Source organism: Acinonyx jubatus, chromosome B3 (genome assembly GCF_027475565.1).
Source record: "Acinonyx jubatus isolate Ajub_Pintada_27869175 chromosome B3, VMU_Ajub_asm_v1.0, whole genome shotgun sequence".
Taxonomy (NCBI): Eukaryota; Metazoa; Chordata; class Mammalia; order Carnivora; family Felidae; genus Acinonyx; species Acinonyx jubatus.
The window spans coordinates 59,529,027-59,551,790 of NC_069386.1; the positions used below are offsets into that span (position 1 = coordinate 59,529,027).

The 22,764-nt window shown below is 38.3% G+C and overlaps 2 protein-coding genes across 11 annotated transcripts in view; one reads left to right on the forward strand and one right to left on the reverse strand.

Moving 5' to 3' along the window:
* Positions 1–2: 2 nt before the first annotated feature.
* On the forward strand, positions 3–18,813 carry LRRC57 (leucine rich repeat containing 57). 7 transcript variants are annotated; one of them, XR_001429147.3, is made up of 8 exons: positions 85–296; positions 388–493; positions 600–738; positions 1,312–1,580; positions 3,835–4,020; positions 4,656–4,796; positions 7,945–12,642; positions 16,566–18,813. XR_001429147.3 is itself a non-coding variant. In XM_015064872.3 (6 exons), the coding sequence occupies exons 2-6, from the start codon at positions 410–412 to the stop codon at positions 4,695–4,697; spliced, it is 720 nt and encodes a 239-aa protein (XP_014920358.1). In that variant the 5' UTR covers positions 3–134; positions 388–409; the 3' UTR covers positions 4,698–5,641. The 7 variants fall into 7 exon arrangements, 4 of the variants coding, with proteins under 4 accessions (XP_014920358.1, XP_053080097.1, XP_014920357.1 ...); XR_001429148.3 differs by having other exon boundaries at positions 7,948–12,642; XR_008299218.1 differs by lacking the exon at positions 7,945–12,642.
* SNAP23 (synaptosome associated protein 23) overlaps positions 8,896–22,764 on the reverse strand; it is a 36,365-nt gene continuing 22,496 nt past the window's right edge. For 2 of the 4 annotated variants that reach the window (XM_015064878.3, XM_015064879.3), the window contains exons 6-9: positions 19,684–19,716; positions 13,655–13,813; positions 12,143–12,287; positions 8,896–10,213 (exon numbers count right to left, since the gene is read on the reverse strand). In XM_015064878.3, the coding sequence (XP_014920364.1) occupies positions 10,148–10,213; positions 12,143–12,287; positions 13,655–13,813; positions 19,684–19,716 (403 nt within the window). In that variant the 3' untranslated portion in view covers positions 8,896–10,147. The remainder of the gene's footprint in view (positions 10,214–12,142; positions 12,288–13,654; positions 13,814–19,683; positions 19,717–22,764) is intronic. The other 2 variants (XM_015064881.3, XM_015064883.3) reach the window with 2 other exon arrangements.

Sequence of the window (22,764 nt, forward strand, 5' to 3'; positions counted from 1 at the left end):
GAACGCACTGCGAACGCGCCGCGCAGCTCGATGACGTCACAGGGCGTTTCTTCCCGGGCGGAAGCCCGGGGAGCGCATCCCGGGAGAGCGCGGGCCGCGGGTCTTCCTTTGCTGAGCCGACTGTGAGCTGCGGGGTAGGAGGCGAGTGCGGCGCTCTCCGATCATTCGTTGGCTCCAGCGGCGTCCAACCTCGGAATAGCTGTGAAAGCTGCTGGACCTGGTGGTCGGGTTCTCTGTTCTCCCTTTTCTTCCTTGCCACTTTTAGTTGGCCCCCAAGATCTAGGAGTCGGCAGGAGGTGACAGCTTGGGAACGAGACCCAGCCCAGAGGCGAATAGGGTGGCTGGGTGTCTGAACTGAGCGGTGACAGCTGCGCTTCCTTCCTGCAGGGACCTGAGCCGCTGCCCTAGGATGGGAAACAGTGCCCTCCGCGCTCATGTGGAAACCGCGCAGAAAACTGGTGTCTTTCAGCTTAAGGACCGTGGGCTGACCGAGGTGAGACTGGGAGGGGACCGACCAGGGAATTTAAAGGGAGAGGGACGGCGGGGGCGGTGAAGTTACTCGGTGAGGGATTCTCCGCGCTGTGAACCCCTTTCTCCAGTTCCCCTCAGAGTTGCAGAAGCTGACCAGCAATCTAAGGACCATCGACTTGTCCAACAACAAGATCGAGAGCCTACCGCCTATGATTATAGGGAAGTTCACTCTGCTGAAGAGCCTCTCCTTGAACAACAACAAACTGAGTATGGCTTTGGCGCCTGGGAAGCTTTTGCTAGTGATCAGCTGTTAAGAAGGGTGGTTTTCTCTTACAAGCTGATTTTTGTTGTTGTTATGAAACCGTTCTGAGAGCTCAAGACGCAGGAGAAAGTCAGAGTCCTTAAAGCTATCTCTTGTAATTACACCTACAAGCCTCCTCTGGTGGTATAACGATTGGTACTGGCTTAATTTGGACTTCAAAGGGAAGATCGTCTTTAGGATGTAATGTAAACAGAGTTAATTTTGCTGCTAATTTAGAAAGGGGGATGGAATGGGAAGGGGAGGGCCTTACAAATCCCATAAAATTGCCGTCGGATTTTGCAGAGGTCCCTTTACAATGAGCCCAATATATGCATAAATGCTTTCCTGCATTTTGATGGCGCCCTCACTTTCTGAAGACTGCGTTGGTAAAAATGCAATACTTAAAAATGGCACAACATGTAGGAGTTCTATATGTGTTAACAGGAGGTATATCAGGTGGTCATATAGTTTTTATAAATTTCATCAAAGGTGTTTTCAGCTGTATCAGATTCAGGTTTTTAATTTTTTTTCATTGCCAGCTGTTCTTCCTGATGAGTTATGCAATCTGAAAAAACTAGAGATGCTAAGCCTAAACAACAATCACTTGAGAGAGCTACCATCTACCTTTGGGCAACTGTCAGCCCTCAAGACCCTGAGCCTCTCTGGGAACCAGCTGCGAGCCCTACCACCACAACTCTGTAGCCTAAGGCACTTGGATGTGGTGGATCTCTCCAAGAACCAGATTCGGAGCATACCTGACACAGTGGGGGAGCTGCAGGTCATCGAACTCAATCTCAACCAGAACCAGGTCTAGAGCTTAAGAGTTTTTTCCTACAGCATGTGGGTTATAGTCTCCTGTATAATCTGTTGTTCTCTAAACTGTAATTGTAGAGCTGGGTATGAGGCTAGATGAGAGGTACCGTCTATAGTCTGTACTAATTTTAAAGGCCAAAGTGCCATGGAATTAGTTGAGACACTGGGTGTGTTGTGTAGGTGTTTTTTAAAAGAGTGGGATAGGTAATGGGGTGAGATAATTTCAAAAGTTAAACTAATGTCTCATAAATCTTGAATTCTTCAGATCCTCCCCAAATATGCCTCTAATCATCTAGCAAGGAGCTATGTCAGGTAGAATAGAAAAAAGGCTTTAATTCATAAGTTCTTGGAGTTGGACAACAGAGATAATTCTTTGTCTCTTTTTTGACATCTTTGTCAAGTGTGTCCTGCTTTCACTGAAAAATCACCCCTAACAGGCTTTCTGGTAATAGCCCATTTCCTTGTTTAATTGTACAGCTTTAATTGTAGTATTTGAAATTTATTTCCATTACTTTGGAAGCTTTTTGGTTAGTATGCATCTGACTGGAGAAATAATCTTTGGTCTAGACATAAGTCTTAGTGAAACATTAAACATAGACTAGGTGGCCTTTAGTTTTTTTTTTTGGTGCCTACACTTCTAGATTTGCATAGTCCAATCCAGCAGTCACACGCTGCTATTAAAATTCGTTTAGATTTTAAAATTAATTTCATCTGATGCCACTAGCGTATTTCAAGTGCTCAAAAGCTGTATGGGACTACCTTATTGGCTGCATATAGAACATTTCAATCATTGCGAAGCTTTATTGTACAAAACTGTTCTAGATTGTAGTAATCTTACATTATGATGAGATTCAGTCTGTCTCTGTGGAGATTGGCCTCACCTTTTCCTTTACTCTTGTACGTTCTTGAGATTTTTGGAGAAAAATTATATTTGAAAAAACTTTTGGAGAAACATGGTTCAGCGACAAGTACTGGTTGCACACTCATTCCATTCACCCAGGCTGATGCCCTGTAATCACTGGTTCTGATTTTAGTGTGCACCAGATTAACCAGAAGAGCTTGTGAAGAGATCACTGGGTCCCTACCCTCAGTGTTTCTGATTCCGTAGGTCAGGGGTTGGGTCTTAGAATTTACATTTCTACCAAGTTCCCATGTGATGGTCTGAAATGATACCAGGCAGAGTAAATATAATTTGGTGACTTGGAGCATTTAAAGGGCAAAAGAGGTGAATGAATCATAGACAGTTGCTTGAGTGCCTAAAAGAAGATTAGAGCTACGCAGAATGGACATGCTGAGTTGATTACGATGGTGACTCATGCAAATAGAAATGTTTTACTAAAAATTGGACACATGGGCACCTGGGTGGCTCAGTTAAGTGACCGATTTCAGCTCAGTCTGAATCTCATGGTTCATGAGTTTGAACCCCACATGGGGGTCTGTGCTGATTGCTCAGAGCCTGGAGCCTGCTTCAGATTCTATGACTCCCTCTCTCGCTGCCCCTCCCCCACTCACACTCTGTCTCTCTCTCAAAAGTAAAAAACGTAAAATTTTTAAAAACTGGACACATAGGAGTAGACTAGACGTGAGCAGATATGAACGTAGATACAGACTTTCAGGTCTTGACAGAAGTGATGAACTTTAAGGATGTGAAGAGATCCTTAAGGATGAACTTGAAAAAGATCAAATATTAAATATTAGAGACTACTGCTTGAAAAATGTTCATAGGAACAAGGCGGGGGCAGCCAAAAACCAGGAATAATTCAAAAGAAAAACCTAGTTCTTAGGTACAAGAGGGAGTTTCAAAGAAGTGGTAGCAAATCCAATGGGGAATGAGTACAGTGAAACCTTGGCTTTGGTAGTATAGTGGTCAGCATCTATGTACAAATAAAACATTGGCAGTAAATGCACCAAAATGTTTTTGATGGCAGATTGGATAACTTTTTTCTTTACACTTATGTGATCCTCAAGTTTCCTATAATGAACAGTGCTTTTATTAGAACATTTTGTTTCTAAAAAGCCACTGGTGACCTTCAAAAAGCATCTTTTTTCCAAAAAAGTGGAGGAGGAGTAACAGAAGCTGGATAACACAGGCTTCGGGAGTGAGTAGGTAGTGAGAAAATGGAGGCGGTAAAAGAAAGAACTAGGACAAATGGTCACGTTTTTGTTTTAATTTAGTAAAAAAAGAAAAATAACCATCATAGTAGTGCTTTTGCTTTTTCCTATGACTCTTTTTTGTTGTTGTTCAATAGATATCTCAGATCTCAGTAAAGATATCTTGCTGTCCTCGTCTTAAAGTTCTTCGTCTGGAAGAGAACTGTCTTGAGCTCAGCATGCTTCCACAGAGCATCCTCAGTGACTCCCAGATCTGTCTGCTTGCTGTGGAAGGCAACCTTTTTGAAATAAAGAAACTTCGAGAACTGGAAGGCTATGATAAGGTATGTATTAGTGTACTTCATCTCTGTCCCAGAGATGAGGACAGTGAAGTAACCCCCATGAATGTATACCTACAGGATATATGCATAATCCTGTTTACATCAACAGGATTTGTTCCCCAATTTGGAGGTGGATTCTAAGAAGCAAATGGTATTGTGCCAAGACCATTTTTCCTCCAGACAGCTTATTGTAAAGCATCTTTGTCTTTTGATGAGTGTCCCTGTTAAAATATATGTGAAAAAAAAAACAACCCAAACTATGTGTTTTATATTTGCATTTACAATAGGTTGATTTTGCAGGGAATGAAAAAGAACATATCCAATAAAAACCTAAGTGAAAATCACCATATAAAATCCTAATTAAGGGTGGCTGGGTGGGTCATTTGATTGAGTCTGACTCTTGATTTCAGCTCAGGTTGTGATCTCCCTGTCGCAGGATCAAGCCCCACATTGGGCTCCACACTAAGTGTGGAGCCTGCTTGGGATTCTGTCTCCCTCTGTCTCTCTCTGCCACTCCCCCTGCTTTCTCTCACACACGCTTTCTCAAAATAAATAAAAATTTTTAAAAATCCTAATTAAAAAAAGGCTAATTTTTGCTTATGCCAAGATACCACATATTCTTCTTTCATGATTTTTAGTACATGGAGAGGTTCACAGCCACTAAGAAGAAGTTTGCATGATGTTCTTCAGGAGCATGGGAACCATATAGGACACTGACTTGGAATCTGTTGCAATCTGGCTGAATCAGAGGCTCCTGTTGTTGTCAAGGATTATCTGCAGTAAGGAGATGATACTCCAGATTATATTTTGCTCAATGATCTTTTTCCTTTCCAGGACTCGTCTTAAGTAAGCTAAAAGAAATCAAGAGACAATAAGAGCCTTCCATTTTGAGTCATGGATAGGGCAGAGACAATGTCGATCATCAAAACCATCATTAGTCTGCCTTTAAGAAACCAGTAGCTAGTTGCTATTTATACAGTGAAGGGATGCTGCCCGGTAACAGAATCACTCCATATCACAGCTTGAAATTTCATGTTTAGTTTCAGTGTATGAGCTTTCATAAAGTTGACTGCCATTCCACCTGTGTTAACATTTTGTATTTTTATGAAATTCAAATAATTTGTGAGAGGCTACTATGGTTAATCTAAGGATTTATGATTTCATTTCAGTCCATCAATTCAATTGCAGTGTTTATACTTGGAATTTAGAATGTACATAAATATGTGACTGTCTTGTTTAAAAGTGTACTGTCAGAGAAGCACCAATACAACACTAAGAGATGTGTCCCCAAGGCTGCAGTAGCAAATTTTTTACTATTGCAGGTGCCTTATTGGTAGAGAGCTTTGAAGAGCTAAAACCATATATGCAAAACTTGTAAGATACAAAGGGTTTTAATAATCAAGATTTTCCCGAAACTTTGTTAGAAATAATGTCTTATTTCTGGTAATCCTTTTCCCTTTTTGTATTTATAATTCTAATCAAATTACCAATCAAAAAACTATCTGTATAATATTTTAAAATAACTATGTTTATAAAGCTTATTCTCTGGGTGAGAGACTATACTAAATAAAGAATTTTTAATGAACTTTGACTGGAAAAAGGGTTAATCCTTCTTCCATCAAAGGAAGAAGACAGGAGAAAATTTAACCTGTATGTGGTCCTTTGTTTGAAAGTAAAGTGATTAGCAAACATTTCATGTTCTTGTTAAGGTCACAGGAGTACTGAAATACCTTCATGTGACCGATAAGCATTTCATTTTGCAGTACTGGAACCATGTTTTTATTAAGAGAAACTAAAATTTACAAAGGTATATGATTTTATGTTGTTACTGACATGAACATTTAGATAACTACCACTCTGTAATTTTCTGAGGTTTTGTCTTTCTCAGGGCAATTTAGCGTGTATTGTCAGTTCTTCTTTTATAAACCTAGTTTAACCATTAAGCCAATAGATCACAACAGCTTAGTGTTTAAACTATATGAAGAAGTCTCTCTGACCCTAAATCTGATATGGATATTCTCTATTTTCCATGTTATTTTCTGTTTCTCATCATGGGGAAGGATGGGCTGCCAGTTTATCATTAGCAATTGAGTTTGGCTTTTTATAAACTTTAGAGCTTAACCTTTTTGATCTACTAAACAATGTTTCTCTAAATTTATTTTTATCAGTACTTAACATCTAATAAATCAGAACTTATAAATAACTTAAATGTCCCCATTTAATTATTAATTGGAATTAAAAAAAAATCCCTCCTGAGAATCAGTGACTGCTAGCTTTCATAACTTGGACCCAGCCTTATTTCCAGATACCCCTTCTTCACTCTCATGTGCCTGCTCAGTCACACCAGATTATTCTCCTTAAACCCACAGTGCAGGGTCTCTCCTGTAATTTGCCTTTACATTGTTTGCTCAGTCAGGAATGCCCTCTCTAAAATGCTCCTCTCTAAAACCCATTTTAAGTCTAAGCCAAATTAATTAATCCCCCATCTGTTATGATAGCACTTCTCACATTCTATATTCATCTGTCCCTTGTTAGAATGAGCTACTTGTGGGCAGGAACTATGTAAAGTAACATGCTCAGATTTATAGTGCACAAGTATTTACACTTAACTATGAGCTGACATAATGAAGTTGGTTTACAGTATGTGGTCTGGAGACCCATATTCTAGTTTGGCCACCAGCCCTAAGTCACCCACATTTTTTTAGAGCTTGGTTGGAAGTCATTGTAGTATATTAAGATCATGGGCCTTGGAGTTAGAAAGATCCTGATTTGAATCCACAGTATTTCATTTACTACCTCTGTGAATTTGTGCAATTCATTCCCATCTGTAATATGGGGAATACCTCCTAACGTTTCAAGTATGAGGATATGGTAAAAAGATACATAAGGCATTTAGCAGAGTGCACACAATAGAGTAAGCAATCAATAAATGCTGTCATTTATTTCATCTGTAAGGCATTAAAATAGAAGTTAAGTTATATAGAAATGGAAGGCTTGCAGCAAATAACTACATTTAAAAGGATAAAAACAAATGACTAGAGAATAAGGAACTTGAATATCAATCTGAAAAATACAAATCTGATTAGGAATGTAATTGGATAACCTGGAATTTTAGTAAGAGTGACCTAAAGAAAATAACATGTAAAGAGATGAATTTTGGGGCACCTAGGTAGTTCACTCAGCTAAGCATGACTACTGGTTTAGGCTCGGGGTTGTGGTCTCAAGGTCAGGCCCCACATTGGGGTCTGTGCTGGGTGTGGAGCCTGTTTAAAATTCTCTTTCTCCCCTGGGGCGCCTGGGTGGCTCAGTAGGTTAAGCATCCGACTTCATCTCAGGTCATGATCTCACGGTTAGTAGGTTTGAGCCCCGTGTTAGGCTCTGTGCAGATGCTGTGTCTCCCTCTCTCTGCCCCTCCCCTGCTCATGCTCTGTCTCTCTCTCTCTCTCAAAAATAAAATTAAAAATAAGAATGTTTGGGTTAGGAGATTCATAATTCATGCATGACATGAAAAGATCTAGAGTTGAAGTGTAGTAACAAGGATGAAGGAAGTGTGAACGAAGAAAAAATAGGTACAACTATTGGGGATAAACATAATTGTTATTATAAGATTGGAGACTCGAGGAGGGAGTTTACTGTTAAAAAATATATATATTTGGGGAGAATACTATTTTTGAACCTCTTAGTTGTAGGTTAGTGTTACGCTCAAGGTCATACAAGTAAATGACCAAAGTGAAATTTCAAAGCAGGTGGTCAGACTCTAGAGCTGTGTTAAACCACTTTTAGTTACTGCCTTTCAAAAGTACTGGAAAACAAGTTTCCAGATAATGTTACATGAGAAAATCAGAGAAGTCTTTTTAAGTCAATAGCATCTATTTCTAGTGCATTATGGACCTAATTTCTATGGCCTCAATCCCTCTTCTTTCTCAGCAGAAGCTTTGGAAGAGTTTGTAACCTGGGATCCATAGATGGGCTTTCAAGACCCATGGATGCAAGATTCTTATTTATGCATGATTCACATTTGTGTTTATCTACTTCTCTGGGGAGATAGACTATGATGTCTTTCATCAAATTACAAAGGGATTCACCAAGCGCTCCACCCAAAAGAGAATAGCAACTATAATTTATTAAGCTCTTACGTTCACTGGGTGCTGCTCTCAGTACTTTACATAATAGCACACTGCGTTCCTGTGACAACTCTACGGAGTAGGAATTGTTAATCCCCATTTATAGCCAAGGAAAACTGAGGCACAGAAATGGGCTTGCAGTCTCAGCAAGTAGCAAGAGTGTAAATTCAGACAAAGTTGAGTGCCTTCTAACTAATTATATTGTGTGGGCAGCATTTAGGTGTTCTCAGAACTATTGCCTTTAGCCATAATAAAAAAAAATTTTTTTTAAGTTCCAAGTAAGGGCATTTAGGTATAGCACAATCCCCAGTGTTTTATACCTTCTTACTTTACACATTTACTACTACCTGCCCAGCCAAACTATTCCTCTGGCATGCAGAGTGCCTGATTGAGTATCACTTTACATATTTTCCTCTTTAGCCTATGAATGTCCTCATGTTAATATAATCTTCAGTAAGTGGTCATAGTTCTAGCTCATAAACATCCTTTCAATCACTGGTGTATTTAAGCTCGAATGAGAGACTAATAAAAATTAAAATGAACCTCATGACAAGTCATAGGAAGAAAAGTCATGTCAGTACAAAAGATGGGAAAGGTGCTAAAGGCAGCTTTCCATTGGAGTGCTTCTTAATTTATGGACTTTTGCTTTATGCAGTTTGTTAAGAACTGGTGAAATTATTGATCCCCCTCTCCCCATCCCTCCACCAAACAGTCACAGAAACACATTACCTATTTGAAAGAACAATTCCATTAGTTAGTTATAAAATTTAATTGTAAAGATCAAGCAGTGGTTATTGGTCAAACCAATCCACATTAATAGCTCTGAAGTGTACAGACACTAGTTTTTAAATAAAGGTGACAAATACCAATCAGATTCTTATAACACTGTTCAGGATCTAAATAAACGTGATTCTGAACATAATTCAATCCACAAGGCTAGTTGAGTGATAGTGCAATCATCAATAATTAAACCAAAAGCATTATTTTCCAAATCACTTTTAAACAGAATAAATTCTAGCTTTTGTAAAGTCTAAAGCTACAAAAAACTCAAAGCAATGTAACTATTTTTCTACCTGAGATCAAAACAAGTTTCTTTTTTTTCAATCTAAACATAATTCTTGGCATTGAGGTAAATCTGAATTCACGTGATACACTTTGTCAAACTTTTCCAAAAAATTTAAGCCCTGCTTTAGAGAGAAATCCTGTTATACATACATATTTACATATTTTTTCTTCAAAAACTAATGACAATTTTATGAGGTTAATAGGCATGTAATGGGACCACGATAGTACTAATAATGTGAAAATAAAAAGCCATTCTTTTATACAAAGTGTTCCTATATGGTGCAATATAAAATGCGATCACAGAATCTATGTACATACATGAATCACCAAAAGTTCAGAAACTAAGCTCACTTTAAGAAAATGAATTCTGTTTTTTTGGAGTAGAGGTTGCCAAGTTGTGTATAACAATTTTGTGCATAAAAGCTCTGAAACCAAGTCTTAGCCTAAACTGGCAATAAATGCAACTTAAGTTAAAAACTAAACCGAACTAAATCTTTACTGTGGCTTTGCAACTTTTGCTTTGTGGCCTGCAGGTTTTCCTGAGGTAACAACCTCTTATCTCTTGCTTCTCCTTCTTGCTGCCCCTCTCCCTGCCTCCAGCTTCCTTTTTCATGGCTGTCTTTGGCAATGCTTCCAAATCTTGAAAGCAGAAGAACCTGCTAAAGTAAATGGGAAGGATGAAAAATAACACTATATATGATGTACAAAAACCAATCTAAGAGTATAAACCGAGGGAAAAAAAAATACTAGAAGGAAGGCTGAGCGGTAGTCTACCCTCAAGGGGAAAGAGAACATAAAAAATAGGGGTCTGTACTCCTAACCCTTCTTGCACATTATCTTGTAATTAGAAGAGCATGGGACCAAAACTTCAAACTTTGAAAAGGTAATGATTTTGAAGGAGGAGCTACAGAAGTGAATAAATGATAAGTACAGCAGCATCTTTAGCTGTCAATGAGTTTCTTTGCTCTGGCATTCGCAATGTCAATACGATCTTTGTTGGTGTCAGCCTGAAAAAAAGAAAAAGATAACAGCATTATGTTACAAGGTAAGTTGCTCTAAAAAAGTTAAATTTCATATACTTGGGAGTAACTCATACACTGAGAAAATTCAGGAAACAGATGAAGTCACATTACAAATCTCACTGTAGGCAAGAAGAGACAATATGAGGGGCGCCTGGGTGGCTCAGTCGGTTAAGCATCTGACCTCGGCTCAGGTCATGATCTCACAGTTCATGAGTTTGAGCCCCGCATCAGGCTCTGTGCTAATAGCTCAGAGCCTGGAGCCTGCTTTGAATTCTGTGTCTCCCTCTCTCTCTGCCCCTCTCCTGCTCATGCTCTGTGTTTCTCTCTCCTTCAAAAATAAATAAAAACATGAAAAAAAATTTAAAAAAAGGGACAAAATATGAAATTCATTTGGGAAAACTGGGTGTATAAACATGACAAAGACATGACAGAAGAAGTGGCCAGTATTTCATAAATTCCATAACATTTTTTCATAGTTTAATATGTCTGAAACTGGGATGCATCTTATAATCAGTGGCATTTGAGATGTGGCATTTTAGATGCAATGAAATTAACAATACTCTTTGCTACAGATTTGGACCTTGTGGGATCCCCTGAACTGAATCATAAAAACTTTTTTTTTAATTAAAAAAACTTTTTTTAGTGTTTATTTTTGAGACAGAAACACAGGTGAGCAGGGGAGGGGCAGAGAGAGAGACACACACACACAGAATCTTAAGTAGGCCCCAGGCTCCGAGATGTCAGCACAGAGCCTGATTCATGGCATGAACTCATGGATTATGAGATCATTACCTGAGCTGAAGTTGAACACTTAACCAACTGAGCCACCCAGGCGCCCCAATGAATCACAGAATCTTATCTGAGACTACTCTAGCTCTAACCCAGAGAGACTGAAAGAATTTTCCCCAAGATTTTTGTAACAGATATATTACCATCCATATCAATATGTGAATTAAAAAGATGGGTGATATGTAGCCTAAACGCACATTACAGCTTTGAAAGCATCTCATGAACCACTGTTTGCTTCACTGAAATCCACCATTAAGTGAGTCAACAGAGCTAAGCTTAAAAATTCACCCCATCTTTAAAGCACAATGAGATTTTTAATAAAATAACAGTAACAAGAAATGGCTTTTAGACATGACACATCCAAACACTGAACACAATTTCACTTCCAGTATCTTTTCTATCATGTGAAATTAAAAAAAAAAAGGCAGTTCTACTTTTTCTTTACTCATAGGACACTGTTTTGTGTGTCCACTCCACAAGAACCATTCTGCAGGACTGATTTTCACCTACTGACTCATAAGATGAAGATTCAGGAACCTACTAATTTGTTAGTAACAAAATAAAATTCCTGAAAGCTAACTCATTCATTCAGGGGGAAGAAAAATAGCCCTCCCAAAGGTCAGAGTAGAGTCTAAGCTTCATATGTGAAATTTTAAATAAAACCACTTCATTCCAAGATCTTGGTTTCAAAATGAACCAAATGCCATGAGCAAGGGATTAGAGAACTTGGCTATTGTTTTTCAACGTGTTAGAAATGCCACCTTAGGGGGCAACCTGGTGGCTCATTCAGTTAAGCATCTGACTCTTGATTTCAGCTCAGGTCATGATCTCACAGTTCATGAGATCCAGCCCTGTGTCAGGCTCTGTACAGATAGCCACGGAGGCTGCTTGGGATTCCCTCTCTCTCTCCCTCTCTCTCTGCCTCTCCTGTGCTCATGCCATGTGTGCGCACTCTCTCAAAATAAACAAAACATTAAAAAAAAGAACTGCCACCTCATCAAAACTGTCAGACTTTGATAGGAGGACAGGATCTCCTATTGTTCTCTCCCAAAGTATGGAGCATAGACGTCCATTACTAAAACACTGCAGATATCTCAAATTTCTGAGGCACAAAGGAGAGTTTACCTTTTCCGTGATCCGGTCTATTTGTCGATTTTGAGCCTCAATCTCATTGCCCATGTCCAGGGCCATGTTTTTTAGGTTTCCTAGGATACTGCCCACTTGGGTCAGGTTCTCTTCCATTTCATCTTCTCTGGCGTCATTAGTTATACTATCAAAAAACACAGTTAATTCAGTACTTTTATGGTGAATTACAAACGGACTAATTGGATTTAATTTTCATAAAAATAAGTAACCAAAAATGACCTCAGCAAATGTTAGACCTGTGGGAATGTAGGTTGCCATTCTTGGAAAACATTCTGCAGTAAAAATGGAAACATTGCCCAAGGAAAGCACAATGTCTTAAAGCCCATGTAAGAGAAGTAACAACTCTAGAACAATGGTTCTCAAAGAATGATCACAGCATCGCGTGGGAACTTACACTAATTCTCACATTCTACTACAGATCTACTGAATCAGAAACTGGAAGTGGATCCCATCATTCTGTGTTTTAATAAACCTCCCAGGTAACTATGATGTATACTAAGTATAAAGAACCATTGCTCTAAAACAGAGGTTGCAGGGCCTGCATGGCTCAAGTAGGTTGAGCATCTGACTCTTGATTTCAGCTCAGGTCATGATCCCAGGGTCATGGGATTGAGCCCTTCATTGGGCTCCTCACTGAGCGTGGAGCCTGCTTACGATTCTCTCTCTCTCTCTCTCTCTCTCTCTCTCTCTCTCTCTCTCTCTCTCCCCCCCCCCCCTGCCCTCCTCCCCGACTTGTGCGCACGTGCTCTTTCTCTCTCTCAAAATAAAAAATCGAGGGGTTCTAGGTAGCTCAGTTGGTTAAGTGTCCAACTTTGGCTGGGGTCATGATCTTGCAGTTCTTAAGTTCAAGCCCATGTCAGGCTCTGTGCTGACAGCTCAGGCATGGAGCCTACTTCAGATTTTGTGTCTCCCTCCCCCGCTTGTACTCTGTCGCTCTCAAAAATAAACATTAAAAATAAATAATTAATTAATTTATAAAACAGAGGTTGCAAAACTCTGGCCCAAAGGCCAAAACTGGCATGCCACCTCATTTTGTAAATAAGGATTTATTCAAATACAACCATGCTCATTTGCTTATATGTTGTTTATCGCTGCTTTCACCCTACAACAGAGTTGAGTAGTTGCAATGGAGACTGGCCTGCAAAGTCTGAAGTATTTACTATCTGACCCTTTACTGTTATCCTTATAGGGATCTAGCTGACCCCTGCTCTAGATGATACATTTAAAACACAGTTTCCTATTTATAGAAGTAAAATATGCTTATTTAGGTAATTTTGAAAATACTGAAAAATGTAAAGAGAAACGAATCCATCAACGAAGGTGAACCACAGTCAATATTTTTTCAGAAGACAGATTTTCAAATGCATTTTTCAAACAGCATAAACACTATTTCTAATTGATGAGTTAGGGTTCATATACAACAACACCCATCCTCCTGAGTAAGACATTCATTTAGGAAAGGGGTAAAAAAATCAGGAGGAGCTGGCATACCGTTTAATGTATCCACCGCTGGCTGTGCCAGTAGTTGCTTGTTGAGGCTGACCATTTGTCACTCGACCTGGCTGCTTAGATACTACATTGCTGGGACAGTTGTCTCCACCATCTCCCCATGTTGCCTTGTAGGCCTTACCGGACTCAAAGTTCTTTGTCCTATATAAAAGTCAGGAGTGTAGAGAGATACCGAAAAGCAGGAAGGGAAGAATTGGAATTATTAATGCTTTTTACTTTGAGGATGACCCTAGCATCCTTAGCATAAAAGCTACCTCTAGTTAGACCTGGATTAGCTATACTATGCTTAGTTGCAATATGGCATAGAAAAAAGATGAATTGTGTACTCCTGCTGACATTAAAAAGTTTTTTTGAAGGTTCAACTATTTCCATGAAATCTTCATAAGCGGTTAGCAAGTTGGAAAATTCAATTATTTGATTTTTCAGGTTCCCCTAGCTTTTGCCAGTCTTTAGAAAAGAAGATTGTGGATACGAGGAAAAAAATTCCTTAGGACAGGTGTTCTCGGATGCCTTAAGAGGCTCCCTTGGGGGGGCACCTGAGTGGCTCAGTCAGTTAGCATCTGACTTCAGATCAGGTCATAATCTCATGGTTTGTCAGTTCGAGCCCCACACCAGGCTCTGTGCTGTTAGCGTGGAGCATACTTTGGATCCCGTGTCTCCCGCTCTCTCTGCCCCTCCCCTGCTTGTGGTTTCTCTCTCCCAAAAATAAACATTAAAATAATAATAATAAAGAGGCTCCTTGGAAGGATCTTACAAGTTGATGAGAGATGGAAGAGAAAAAAGACTGAATGGGCAATACTCAAACCCTGGTGCCCTTTTATTTGAACCAGAATAGTTCCAGCTGATCAGATTTTTGAAGTTAGAATTTTGCATTAACTTTTAAAAAAGAAACAAACATCACGAAGAAAGGCATGAATTATTTCCAAATTGTACAGCCAATGAATACTATCTTGGCCACACTGGTGGCAGTTACAAATCCTTTGATTCAGGGCTTTTCCATTTAAGAGTTTCCTTTTTCTCCTTAAAAAAAAATAATAAGCCTGGGGTGCCCAGGGTGGCTCATGGTTGAGGGTCTGACTCCTGATTTTAGCTCAGGTCATGGTTTCAGAGTTTGTAAGATCAAGCCCTACATTGGGCTCTGTGCTGACAGCATGGAGCCTGCTGGGACTCTCTCTGCCCCTTCCCTGCTTACTCACATGCATTCTCTCTCTCAAAATAAGGAAATAAACATTAAAAAAAAAATTCCTATATCCAGGCCTCTTAAATAAAAGCATGTACTTTAGATGTAACTGATACGCCAAAGCCAGAATTTTACCATGGGATTTACTACTCAAATTGGTAATGGCAAGAAAAAGAGCCTTTTAAAGTGACTTTTCAATGACTATTACAAAAAAAAAAAAATAACACAAATAAAACTTTTTTATTAATTGTTTGGCTAGGTATACTTGTCACTCACACAATTTTATTTTTTTAATTAAGTCTATTTATTTATTTTGAGAGAGAGACAGCATGAGCAGGGGAGGGCAGAGAAAAAGGGAGAGAGAGAGAGAATCCCAAGCAGGCTCTAGGCTGACAGCAGGCCTTGATCCCAAAAACCATGAGATCATGAACTCCTGAGCCAAAGTCAGGAGTTCGACACTCAACCAACTGAGCCACCCAGGTGCCCCTTCACTCACACAATTTTAATTTTTACTTTTCTGTAAACAAAAACAAAGTAGTGTATAGCTATAATATTGGTGTCTGATTTATTCCACATAATATGCTGATGAGGAAGTTTCAAAACTATAAAAGCAGAGGAGAGATTTTATGAAACAGTGGCTCCTTCCTTAATAGACGTTAGGATTCATTTTTGACAAACCTAGAATCAGATCTACAACCATTATCATTAATGCTACAGAAAGGTACTACTACTTTTTTTGTAAGGGATAATGAAAGGGTAAATCTATCTATGAAAACTAAAGAGCTAATCAAAGTGCCTTTCTTGGTTCCACGTTAAGTTCTCATGATCAATTTCCAACTTGTGCTGTTTAATTAATTTATCACTAAACCATGTTAAATCTATCTTGGAACAAGGTGGGATATACCTTTTTAAAGTGAATATTTACATATAATTATCTGTTGGTTTGGTGAAACCCATTTACATTTATGTGTTGTTAATAAGTCACAGACAAAATTCTAAAGTAGAGTAATTCCTAGTAAATTGACAGCATTATTACTTATTAGAAAGTTAATAACCAGAAATATTAATAGAATTAATATATGTACAGCTTTTATCAGGATGTCAGATTGTAGAACAGTTAAAAAGAGTGAGGGCTGGAATCAAGTCACTGAATAAAAGACTATATTTCTTGCTAGTCTTAGTACATTAAGAGTAGCCCGGGGAAGGATTTGTGGGGCTCCTAGTCTATCAAGGGATATATATATATATATATATATATATATATATATATATATATGTTCTAACCTCCTTCTCAACCATAAAAGATTAAGATTTGAAAATTCTTTTAACCTTTTGAGAATTCTTCCATCCATAATTAGCTATAAGGGGCTTAAGATGGAAATGAACTGTTTTAACATGATATAGTGAATAAGTTTCAGTTAAAGCATGATCTGTGTTATAAACAAAAAATCAGACTGGTTATCAAACCTTTCTCCCCTTAAGAGGACTGGACCCTGGAAGATGTTCGTCGAATATCAAGGGGAAAAGGTACAAAAAGTGGACTTTGAATTTTTCTTTTTATAGCTTTGCATTGGGATTGTCATGTTTACTTTCAAATGAGTTGGGGAAAAAAACTGCACTCTTTCCATGCAGTTAGGACTATCCTGAATGTTTACGAAGAGATGATTTTTAAATGATGTTGATTTTGTATCTTTATCTACCTGACCTCTCCAGGTCTCTTCAGCACCTCCACTCTACGTAGTATCTTCCAGTCGATCCTGCTGCTTGCCACTACCCTGGAGTTTGTGCCACTAAGTTGGAATACCTTGAAAGTTACCTGTTTTTAAGGAACTGTTGAGTAGCTGCCCATATAATAATAACAACAATAGCAACAGTAATAAGAATGATTTTAATCTTATTTGTCTTCCTTCAAAGGGTCTTAACTGCTTTAAAGGTAATTATTTCCCAAACTTGACTAGGCACAGTGCAACCTGGATGCCTGTGAACACACAGATGCATAAGTTACACACTGAAAATTTTGCTTTAGTATGTATGGAGTACAGCCTGCAAATCTTTTGTTATTATTGTTTTATTGAAATTCAAAAGCTTATTTAGCTCCCCAGCCAGGGGTAAGGGACTGTGTAAGGACTTCCAATCTGTTATAGAAAGAGTATTTTAGTTACTCTGGTAGTCTGCCTTAGTATTTCTATACATTGGGACAGTAAGGAATTAATCTGAAGGAAGCAAAAGTATACACCAAGATTTTATTTTTTTAAAAAGCCATAAGATTTGTGGTATATTGACTTGAATCCCAATCCTAGACCTGTCTTTCCAGAGCTGTAGAGCCTTAAGCAAACTTCCATTGCAAGTGTCCTTTTTCTTATATGTAAAACTAAGATAAAATAAACATACTGTAGTTAATATTAATACTTCACGGGGCTGTGAAAAGATCCTGTTGATAATGGATGTAAACTGCTTTGAAAAGCATTAGTCAAATATTTTTATTCTTTGGCTTCAACCTCAACCTGATCCTTACTTAAAAGTCCATGCCTTTAAGCGCACAATTACCAACTGGCATGTTTACTCTTCTGGCCCATTAACACTCCCTAGCTTTGAGGTAGCTGAATATAGTTAGATTATGGCTACATAAAAAAACATCAGGCCCAGGTTGTTTTGGTCTACAGTAAGAAAGAAAAGATTCTGATGTGTGACCGAATTCTTTTGCTTACTAAAATTTATGGTCTTTCTGGGAAGCAATTAGACTTCATAATAAAATGCTTAAGCAAATTTATAATTTTTAAAATCATTTTTATCATTAAATTGCATTGGAATTTAATGCAATTAAATTATGATAGAATTAAGAATGCCATCTGGGGGATGCCTGGGTGGCTCAGTCAGTTAAGCATCGTAATCTTGATTTTGGCTCATGTCATGATCTCATGGTTTGTGGGATTAAGCCCCATGTTGGGCTCTGCGCTGACAGTGAAGAGACTGCTTGACATTCTCTCTCTGCTCCTCCCCTGCTCATGTGCGCGTATGCTCTCTCTCAAAATAAATAAATATACATTAATGAATAAAAAAATAATGCCATCTGGAAAGTTAGAGTTATCCTGTCAGTTTTGAGGTGTCAAATAGTCTTTATCACTTTTTTTCCAGATAAATCCCATTCAAAAATAGCAAGTTTGAAATAAGGATTTGAAATATCCCTTAATCAATTAAAGAAGCTGTTGTAAAAGCAGGAAACAAGTCTCAAGATGTGATCACAGTAATTTTAACAATTTATACAGTTTTGGTTGTTAACATTAATATTAACAGAATAAAAACAACAAAAAAAGCTCAATGTTAGCTATAGTTCTTTCATATCAAGAAGAGACCAACTAAATACCAAATGTAATGAGTACAAGTGTGTGTGTGTGTGTGTGTGTGTGTGTGTGTGTTTGCGTGTATGTGTGTGTGTATGCGTGTTAGGTGATCAGGCTACAGGAAGGAAAAAAAAGGCAAGAAACAATGGACAGAAATCAAATGGTTAACCATCATCTTCACAGTTCCTATAAAGAACCAAAATTAAGGAGTCAGGGGTGCCTGGCTGGCTCGGTCAGTAGAACACCCAACTCTTGATCTCAGGGTTGTGAGTTCAAGCCCCATGCTGGGCGTGGAGCCCACTTAAGCGCATAGCCAAACAAAACAAAACAATACTTAAGAAGTCAAAGATTATACTAAACAGTAGGCAGACTACAGGGTTAACTTTCATAAAAAATTAAGATTAGTGGGGCGCCTGGGTGGCTCAGTCGGTTAAGCATTTGACTTCAGCTCAGGTCATGATTTCACGATTTGTGGGTTTGAGCCCCTCATTAGGCTCTGTGCTGACAGCTCAGAGCCTGGAGCCTGCTTCAGATTCTGGGTCTCCTTCTCTCTCTGTCCCTCCCCCACTTGTGCTCTGTTACTCTCTGTCTCTTAAAAATAAACATTAAAAAAAAATTAAGATTAGTTAAACTCTGTATTAATTCAACATGAAACCAGAGCAAGCTAACACATGACATAATAGGAACTATAGAGCAAATTAAGAGAGAAAACCCTTACTTAAAGAACATTCAAATATGGTAACATTTTAAGTTTATATCCCATCTTGTTCCAAATGGTATTCAAGATGACTAGATTGGCAATTAATTCCAATTTGGTAGTGGCCTAAGTTATGGAGAATCCAAATCATTAGAAGCAACTCTTTAGGAGGAAAAAATCTTGATTCTGGAACCGGAAAGGCGTAAGGAAATAACAAGATAGGCTGAAATCGAAGTCCTATGGAGAAAGGTGGATTTAGCCTGAATTCCCTTACCTTTCATCAGAACATAGGATGAAGCAATTCTCTACAAAAATCAACTTATTTAAAACTTCTTAAGAAACTTCAGGGGTGTTTTTAATCTCAAATGTTATTTAGTAAAAGCTTAGTTATCAGAGTCATTAGTCAAAGGGTCGCATTATAAATTAAGATCATTTTGTCAAGTCCATCTTTTGGCATACAGCACCCAGAACAAACTCACTTTACATTACACATCACAGCACAGTTTTAAAGACAGTCTCCACAATTCACAAAATCCATGCACATGCACAGAAAAGCCATTTGAAGCATCACCTTTAGATAGCAGGTTAACAGCTCAAACTGCGCCACAAGACTGCATCTTAAAGTTCTCTTTGATCAGTTACTGAGCTCGGGTCCTGATGTTAAATCTTCATTTTTAGTAAGCAGATTAGAAAGGAAGAGATTGAGAGGATGAAATGCAGAAAATAGTGAGTGCCAGTCAAACAGAACAGACAGGTTTAGAGTTCTAAAAACATAATGTATTTAAATTCCTGCCTGGTTTCATAGAAACAATGAACATCTGAGAATCTAGATAAAAAGAAAAACAGGAAAATAATTTAAACCAGAGTATGCTTCATTTTTCCTAAGAATGTGTGGGTGATGATATTCTTACCTAAAATTATGAAAATTAGTATGAAGAGAAGGCAAAAACTAACGGGAGAGGTCCTAAAACTTTTTTTCTTGGTGATTACAGATTTCTCCTCATTATTTCTATTATATATTTTATTTGCATTTTAATTTTTAAAAATCTTTTTATACGTCTAACTCTCCCATCAGCCAACAAGTTTCTTAAAGACATTCAACCAACAAGTATTTATTGAACACCTACCAACATACCAGGTCAGACACACACAAAAAAACAAGAGTAATGACAAAACAGTGCCAGAGCTATGCCTTACTCATCTTTTTATCACCAGTGAGTAGGATGGAAGGGGCACTGAAAAGTTGACTAAAATATAAGTCAGCATTTATTTTAACAATCAGTGCTGAATTTTTACACCTCAATATGACATAAGACTTGAACAGTAGAAAATCTCTAGTACCAATTTTGAAGCTCTCTAATAAGTGGTCCAGAATTACCAATTTATCTTCAAACTATGTGTCTGACATTATAAGCATACACTGAAAAGAGGCAAGTTCAGACAGAAGAGTACCTTGTCTGAGAATAGTTAAACTGAGATACGAGAGAGTTTACTATTATGAGACTTCCCATTTCAATTATGCTTCTTTCTAAACTCTTATTAATTAGAATGACAACTTATCGGGACGCCTGGGTGGCTCAGTTGGTTAAGCATCTGACTTCAGCTCAGGTCATGATCTCACACTCTGTGAGTTCAAGCCCCACATCAGGCTCTGTGCTGACAGTCCAGAGCCTGGAGTCTGCTTCGGATTCTGTCTCCCTCTCTCTCTGCCCCTCCCCTGCTCAGGCTCTGTCTCAAAAATAAATTAAAAAAAAAAAAAAAAAGAATGACAGCTTATCAAAGTTACTGTCAAAGATAATAGAACTTTTAAAAGATCTGTGCTATCTGTGCTACAGTTCAAATAGTAGCAAGCTAAGAGAATGACACTTATTCACGATTTTAAAGTTTAATCCTGGTAGTCCTTTAAATTAGCTAAAATTAAAATTCCCTTCTAATACAGGGTTCTGTTAAGTAAAGCTATTTCCAGGTCTCTTTTGTTTACTGACCTGGTTTCAATGAATACTACTGAACAAAAGAAATCTCAAAGAACAAATCTATCCAATACATTTTCTATATAGAAATACATCTAACAATGGCAACAACAAACAAGTTCATTCTTTTCTTGCCAAAGTCAAGCAATGTAGCATATAGTTAAAAGCTGTGGCTGTAGCTGGTTTTGAAACTCAGCTCTTCCATTTCTAATGTAAGTTTTTTGTGCCTCTGTTTCCCCATATGTAAAATGGTGCTACGAAGAGAATCTATCACATATTAAGGTTACTGTTAGGATTAAATTTAAAGTGTTCAGAATAATAAGCGCCTAAATTAATAAAAAAGGCCCACAAATCTTATCCAAACCCTTGGATGTGAGACATTTTGAGCAGTACCACATAATCAGTAAATACCTGGATATTTCTGTAGTGAAGCAAATTAACACTTACATGAAGTGTGATAAAGATCATGAACAGTTTCAGTTCACATCACATTTTATAGCCTAATTAATGGGTTGTGGCACCACATTATGAGGAAAAAAAAACAAACCAAAAACTTGGTTCTCGGAGTTTTTCAGATTTCTGAGTGGCAGATTAAGATATTGTGTATCGAGTTTTTATTACTACCAGAATTACCACTAGCCTTATACGATCCTGTGTCTGCCTTTGAGAAGCTCATGTTATGGCTATTTGTATGATAAGCCTAACTAAAACCCAGATTAGCAGATAAAATTAGAAAGATCAAGACACTGGCAGGAATAATAGTAGACAGAGCTGAGGACAAGAGATACCATAGAGGCCACGGATTTAATGTTATAAGAAGAGAGAGGTGCAAGGAAGGCAGTTAAAATCGGACATCTTTAAACTAAAATATCACTCTCTTCCCTTCAGGGAAAAATCCTTCTGTTATAGGAGCACCTTAACTCTTATCTGTCAAGAAGTGTCTTCCTCTCTGGACCTACTGAGAAAGGGTTCTCAGAGGTGAGAGGCTGCAGACAGCTTCAGGACCATACTCTACCTTCTCTCTCACCAGTGTCCCAGAAAATCCTGCCTATGCTTGGTTCAAATATACAAAGTGAGATAGTACTTACTAATAATTAATACTTCTATAGCTCCATTCCCTTCTTATTATATCAGATCATCTTAGGATTCACTGCTCTTTCTGTTTACCAACCCTAGACTCAGAGCTGATTTTGCTCTACATTCTAGGGATGTCTTCTTTCTTCTTGCTCTTCTCCTAATAGGTAATCTCAAGGAAATTCATTAGACTTTTCTCCTCTGGACTTTTTTTAATTTTTTTTTTTTTTTTTTACATTTATTTATTTTTGAGAAACAGAGTGAAACAAAGCGTGAATGGGGGAGGGGCAGAGAGAGTAGGAGACACAGAATCTGAAGCAGGCTCCAGGCTCTGAGCAAGCGGTCAGCACAGAGCCTTGATGCTCGAACCCACAAACTGTGAGATCATAACTTGAGCCGAAGTCGGACACTCAACCGACTGAGCCACCCAGGCGCCCCTCTCCTCTGGACTTTCAAGAGGATACACAGAACACAGGAGAAAAGCACAAGTTTACAATCCATAGTTAAGAGTTTAGATAAAAATGGGGCACCTGGGTGGCTCAGTCGGTTAAGCATCGGACTTCGGCTCAGGTCATGATCTCATTCATGGTCTGTGGGTTCAAGCCCCACATTGGGCTCTGTGCTGACAGCTCAAAGCCTGGAGCTTACTTCGGATTCTGTGTGTCCCTCTCTCTCTGCCCCTCCCCAGCTTACACTCTGTCTCTCTCTCTTGAAAATAAACATTAAAAAAAATTAATGCATTTCTAATGCATTTAGTGCATTTCTAACTTGTTTGCTTAAACCATCTGCTAAACCCTGACTGTCAAGTCATAGTTATTTAAATATACGCT

Bases quoted from the DNA above. Each gene is read 5' to 3' on its own strand.
- LRRC57 (XM_015064872.3), top strand. From the start codon at position 410: ATGGGAAACAGTGCCCTCCGCGCTCATGTGGAAACCGCGCAGAAAACT. The intron at 494-599 runs GTGAGACTGGGA...CCCTTTCTCCAG, and splicing joins AGGACCGTGGGCTGACCGAG to TTCCCCTCAGAGTTGCAGAA. The intron at 4,021-4,655 runs GTATGTATTAGT...CATGATTTTTAG, and splicing joins AACTGGAAGGCTATGATAAG to TACATGGAGAGGTTCACAGC.